The 6,000-nt window shown below is 59.4% G+C and overlaps 1 protein-coding gene across 2 annotated transcripts in view; it reads left to right on the plus strand.

The window, feature by feature from the left end:
- WNT3 (Wnt family member 3) overlaps window positions 1–6,000 on the plus strand; it is a 50,102-nt gene that overhangs the window by 34,860 nt on the left and 9,242 nt on the right. For both annotated transcript variants that reach the window (XM_021678480.1, XM_021678481.1), the window contains exon 2: window positions 3,902–4,143. In XM_021678480.1, the coding sequence (XP_021534155.1) occupies window positions 3,902–4,143 (242 nt within the window). The remainder of the gene's footprint in view (window positions 1–3,901; window positions 4,144–6,000) is intronic.

Genomic DNA, 6,000 nt, shown 5'->3' on the forward strand with positions numbered 1-6,000 from the left:
AAGAACTCATCATCTCTGTGGCCCAGAGCTGTTTTCAGAGGGCGTCATACTCGGAGTCTGACAAACCCAGCGTGGAATTCTGGCTCAGCCACTTCCCTGTGTAAGCTGCCCAGCTTCTCTGTGCCTCGGTTTCCCCCTCTGTAAAATGGGGGCGGCAACACCCACCCCCCGGAGCTGTTGTGAAGATCTAATGACGTGATGTATGTGACGTGCCAGGCACAGACGTGCGGAAGAAACGGGCGCCGTCGTGATGGCTGGCATTGCATGTGACCACGGAGGGCAAGACAGAATGTGCTTGGGCTGGAGGAGAGACCACAGTCGTCCAGTAGGAAGGACTTGGTGTCCTTCAGAGGCCTCTCCCTGCTGGGGGAAGTTTGGGGAGCAACTCTGGCCTCTGCGGCCAGCCGGTGCCAAGGGCTCGGGGGTTCTGCCGGGCTGGGGAGGCCGCCCTTGGACCCCAGGGAAGGGAGCTGGTGAAACCAGGGAGCGGGAGCCCCTTTGGAGGGCGGGGACGAGAAGTGGTGTCGCCAAGTGGAAATGAAGAGCCAGCAGGGGCGTCCCCACTCCTCGGTGTCCCTTCTCCACTGTGGGGGCGGCCCAACCTGGCCCCGTGGTTCTGGCTGTGCAGCCGTGGGCAAGCTGCTTCTCTCTTTGGGCCGCTCGCTTGTTCATCGTATAAATGGGCTTCGCATTCTCTTAGGGCTCCTCTCATAGGTTCTAATTCTAGTCCGGGACTCAGCTTAGCTTGAGGGGGCCTGGGCCTGCCGAGGGGCTAGGAGAGAGCTAGGAAGGAGGAAAGTGATGGAGGATGCCCATCTCTGGGCAAAAGGAGGCTGGAGACTTGGGGAACTCGGGGCCTTGGCTGGTGAGCAGACCAATAATGGGGGGGTGACATGGGAACATGGGACAGGGCCCCTGGTGCCAGAAGTGACTGTGGGGCAGACCAGCCCAGATCAGAGTGTGTCGTGGGGGCAGGAGGCCAAGCTGATGGCAAGCGTGGCCACCACAGGGCCAGTCCACACCTCCGGACCCGGGCATGGACCGAGGGGCCTATGATGAGGACACTGGGGAGACTGGCTCTGGCCAAAGGAGAGGGACTCTGAGGCTGGGAAGTGGGTGCCAGGTCTTCCCATGCTGCTCTGGGACAGGCAGGGGCCAGACCAGGGCACGGGGAGGTGGCCAGGCATCCCGACCCCATTCAGACCAAATCAAGGTGAGGTTCCGGGGGTGGCAGAGGCCCCCCTATCAGGTCTCAGCTCCCCTCTCCGATTGTCGTCTTCATCTGGGGCTTCAGGTCCTAAATGTCAGAGGAGGAAGTGGGGAAGGCCTGGGCTTCTCCCCAGGGGAGCCTTGCTCCCGCGCTGCGCTGACTCTCCACCCCGAGCCCTGGGCCCGGCGGCTCCCGCTGCAGGGATTGTAGAGCTGCTGGGGCGGCGGGCAGGGCGGGGCAGGGCAGGGCTGCAGGTGCGGGTTGAGAGCACGTGGGGAGGGGCGCCTGGGGGGCTCAGTCGGTTGAGCGTCTGCCTTCAGTTCAGGTCATGATCCCAGGGTCTTGGGATTGAGCCCCACGTCGGGCTCCCTGCTCAGCTGGAAGTCTGCTTCTCCCTCTCCTCCCCACCTGTGCTCTCTCTCTCTAATAATTAAAAATCTTAAAAAAAAAAAGAAAAAGAAAAGAGCACATGGGGAGGCAGCCTGAACGGGGAGGGAGGCTCAACTCTGACACTGTGCAGTCCTGCAGACTGGGGCTGGTTACTTAGCTTCCTGGCCTCAGTTTCCTCGACTAGGAAATGGGATAATAATGATGATAATGAAGTTCCTACCTCATAGACTTGCTGCAACGAGGATTACATAAGGCGAGAGACATGAGCGCTTAGAACTGGCCCAGCATATAATCAGTGATAGATAGTTGAATATCATTATTCTCGTGATAAGCTGTTTATAACTGTAACCAGGGTGGGGGCAGGAGAGAACAGCTGCAGGGCCCCATCAGGGGCTGCGTGCCATGTGCCCATCAGGGGGCTCTGGGCTGACCTGCTCTATCCCACTCAGGCATGGGATCCGCGGTGAGGCTCAGGGCACAGATGGGCCAGGCCTACAGGCAGCCCCTCACGCCACCCCCCTGCCTCAGGCCCAAAGCGGGCATTGCCCAGAAGGCAGGCGGCACAGTGGTTTGACCCCCAGGCTCTGGAGTCAGATGGCCTGGGATCCAATGAGCAGCTTCTTAGCAGCTCTGTGGGCTGGGCTGGATGCTCAGTATACAAGGCCATGCCACCAAAAACAGGGCCGCTGTGAAGGCCCTTCTGTGTCATACAGTTGTTATAAGGATTCCACGGAGCAAACCCAAGGAAAAGGCTCAGCCCGGTGAGCATGCTCTGCTCTGCCACGGGCCGGGCACCAAAAAGCCTTGAACAAGCTAACTTACTTCCTAAACCTCGGCTTCCTCGGCCGGGGGCTGGTGATGTTCTCCAACTTTGGAGAAGTGATCAGAAATTCTACAGGTAAAGCAGCTGGCACAGAGTGAGAGCTGATAAATGGCAGGCGTTTAGTTCAGCCCTGTGTCTAGTCCAGGAAGCCTGTGTGTGTGTGTGTGTTTTCCCGATCTGCATTTGGGGTCTTCTGGTCCCTCTTCCCAAGGCTTCTGTCATGATTTTGGGTGGGGGACTCGACTGAGGTCACTGCCAGACTGGAGCCTTGGGTCAATGCTGGATGTGAAGGGGGAGGAGATGGGCCCCCATGCAACCCTTCTTCCGGCTCACACGGTCCCTGATCACAGGGCTGATTGCTACTGGCCTTCGAGTCCACTGAGACCCACAGATCATTTTCTCAGTTTCTCCCGCAAAATGTCATCCCTGCTGTTCCAGTGCTGGGGGAGAGAGGGGAAGAACAGCACCTTGGCTTTCTAGTATTTTAAACTCTATTCCTCGCTCCCCACAAGACCTTCCCTTCTGTTGACTCTTTATAAAAGCTGAGAGGTTGACAGGGTATTGATTGAGAAATGAGGGTTAGAAGAGTAAGGTGACTTGACTAAGGTCATGAGTGTTGGCTGGGAGAGTATGATCTGGGATCTTCTCCCTCCTGACACTGAGCTACTCTTGTCTTGACACAAAGCCAAGCTCCAGTCTCAGCTGAGAGGGAAGACGGCACTCTAGAAACTTCTAGGAAGCTGCCAAGATGGTCATGGAGGCCCTGGGGGATAAAGGACAGAGGACCTAGTAGAAGCCACCAGTTCCCTGGGGAGGCGCTGGGGGGCTATTGGCTGGGCAGGTAGCGTCCTGGGAAGGAGGCTCAGGGACACTGCCATGGGCAGCGTGTGTGTGTGTGTGTGTGTGTGTGTGTGCGCGAGCAAACCTCAGGCACACGTGTACATATGAGTTCCCTGCGGGGACTGGGGCTTCTCTGCTTCTCTACTTCATCTGAGATGGGATTGGGGTCAAGCCAACTCCTGTCACCTCCCTCGCTTTAGGTTTGGGTTATTTCCCATGGGTCACTGGAGTCTCTGTATGACCCCAGACACTTAGACTCCTTAGAAGATTGTCCAGCCCAACCGCTTCAGGGCCCATCAGGGCAACTGGCCCAGAGCCTAGGAGGGACTTAACCTGGGCCCCCAAATCCACCTTTCCAGTCCAGGTTTTTTTTCATGGTATTGCGTGGCCCCCGATGCCCCCGCGAGAGGTTTCTGTGGGTCCCCACACTAACGTCCGACATGCCCGCCTGTCGGTCTGCCCTTCAAGGGGCAGTGTATTGCTGAGGCCAGGGAGCGCACTCAGGTGCCGGGCTGCTCAAGGCTCTGGGCTCCGGCTGACCCACGGGCCCGGCATGGCTCCGCCTACCCCAGAGGGCTCTTGAGGAAGAAAAAAGGCCCCTGATGGGCCATGTGCCACCACCCTCTGTCTACCCGCAGGTCCCTGGCCCTGGGCCAGCAGTACACATCCCTGGGCTCACAGCCCCTGCTCTGCGGCTCCATCCCAGGCCTGGTCCCCAAGCAACTGCGCTTCTGCCGGAATTACATCGAAATCATGCCCAGCGTGGCCGAGGGCGTGAAGCTGGGCATCCAGGAGTGCCAGCACCAGTTCCGGGGCCGCCGCTGGAACTGCACCACCATAGACGACAGCCTGGCCATCTTCGGGCCCGTCCTGGACAAAGGTACTGTCTCTGGGCCGGGTAGCGGGCGGGGGGAGGGCCTGAGGACACAGTGACTCTTCCCCCTCGGGGTGCCTCAGCTCCCAGCCCGGGGTCCCCAGGAGAGGGCCGTAAAGCTGGTCAGGACCCGCAGCCTCCACAAAAGTGGGTCAGCTCCCTCTCTGGACCAACCCACACTGTCACCATGGCCGCCACACCTTCCCAGGTGCTGCTGGGGGCTGAGCAGCCTTGCTCTGTATCCTGAGATCCTAGGGCAGGACAGGAGGCCATGGCCTTCCTCCCCACCCCCCTCCCAGCTTGCACAGTGGTGGGGGGCAGGCTTTGTTGTGGACTTTTGTGACATTTTCCCAACACTGTGTTAAGTGCTATGCAAATCTAGCTTTTGGTGGGGGGTGGGGGGTGGGGGGGTGGTGGAGAGCATCACCACCTCTAGGTCCCTCCCGTATAGAAAATTCTGGAGCTGAGGAAACTGTCAGATGCTGGTGGCATTGCATTGAGAAGATTCTGCGGACCCCCATACCCCTGCACGCTGGATCTGCCCAGACTGTGGAGGGGCTAGAGGGCGAGCCGGCCTCCGGGTAACTTTCCCGCCCTCCTGCAACCTGCCAGTCTAACCGGCTGGTGCCTGAAATGAATGGCATTCACACAACTTGACCTCAAGCATGACCAGGGGAGAGGGATGAGGGGGCCACTGCTCCCAAGAAGGGGACTTTGGGGCTGGAGAGTTCTGGGCTGAAGATGGACACCTCTGAGGAATAGCCGTGTCCTGGAATTTAATGACCCCAGCTGGTCTCCTGGGAGCCACCACTCCCTTTCCGCAGCAACTTGAACCCTCCCGACCACCCCCTGGGGTTTTGCCACCCAAACTGGTGAGCCTGGCCCTCCCTTCTTTTACAAGAACTGTATTTATAGCCAGAAGGAAAAGGGATCTGAGAGCCAGGTGGATCTGATGGGGGGGTGTGGGCGATGGGGGGCACTGACCCCCTACATATTAGTGTGCGGTCCCCCTTTACCTGGGCTTCAGGTATGCTGGGTCTGTCTGACCTACAGGCCGTTTTCAAGGGACAGAAGAGCAATTAGCGAATCAATGGATGATGATTCTGTTTACGCTTCTATTACCAAAGCTAATTATTCCTTGTTTACATAAAAGGTTTGGCCTCTAATTGGGGCCAAGTGGCGGCGGTTTGCATTTCAAACCTGATCTTGCCCGGTGTGTCAGTCTCACCGCCTTCCGGTGCCCCACCTCGGGCCAGGTAGTGCTTAATCAAACGGCCTGGCGTCTAGACGCGCTCCCCAAAAGCAAGACTCGCCTTCTGATTGCTCTTCCCCGCTTGGGACATTTGGCAATGAAAATCGGGCCTTTGAGCCTATTACCCATGCACGTCTGTGTTCAACGTTTTCAATCACCGTTGTAGGTTCTGGTACCTGCCTTCATCTCTAAATTGCAAGAGGGCGGTTCTGTGTTGGCGGGGGGTGGGGAGCTGGGTAATATGTCAGAAACTCTAGGAATTTGATGAAGCCGAGGAAGGTCCGGGAAGAAGGCTCCACGCCGGCACGCGGGCTTCGGCGGGTCCCCACCAACGCCGCGCGGGCCGCCACGCGTTAATCTCTGCACACGCCCTCCCCCCAACACACACGCTTTGAGAGCCAGGGGGGCGGCTGCGGCGGGGTGGGGGGGCGCCCTGCCAGGGGCGCGCACCGTCCGCGGAGGCCGGGCCCCGCTCCCCACGGTTGGCCGGCCCGGAGGCCGGGCGGCGGCCGGCGGGGGACTCTCGCGGCACCCGCGGGGGGGGGGGGGGGAAGGGGGCCGCAGGGGTCAGCGGCCGGAAGGCGACGGGCCGCGACGGCGGGGCGCAGGCG

This window comes from Neomonachus schauinslandi, chromosome 15, assembly GCF_002201575.2.
Source record: "Neomonachus schauinslandi chromosome 15, ASM220157v2, whole genome shotgun sequence".
In the NCBI taxonomy this organism is placed as follows: domain Eukaryota; kingdom Metazoa; phylum Chordata; class Mammalia; order Carnivora; family Phocidae; genus Neomonachus; species Neomonachus schauinslandi.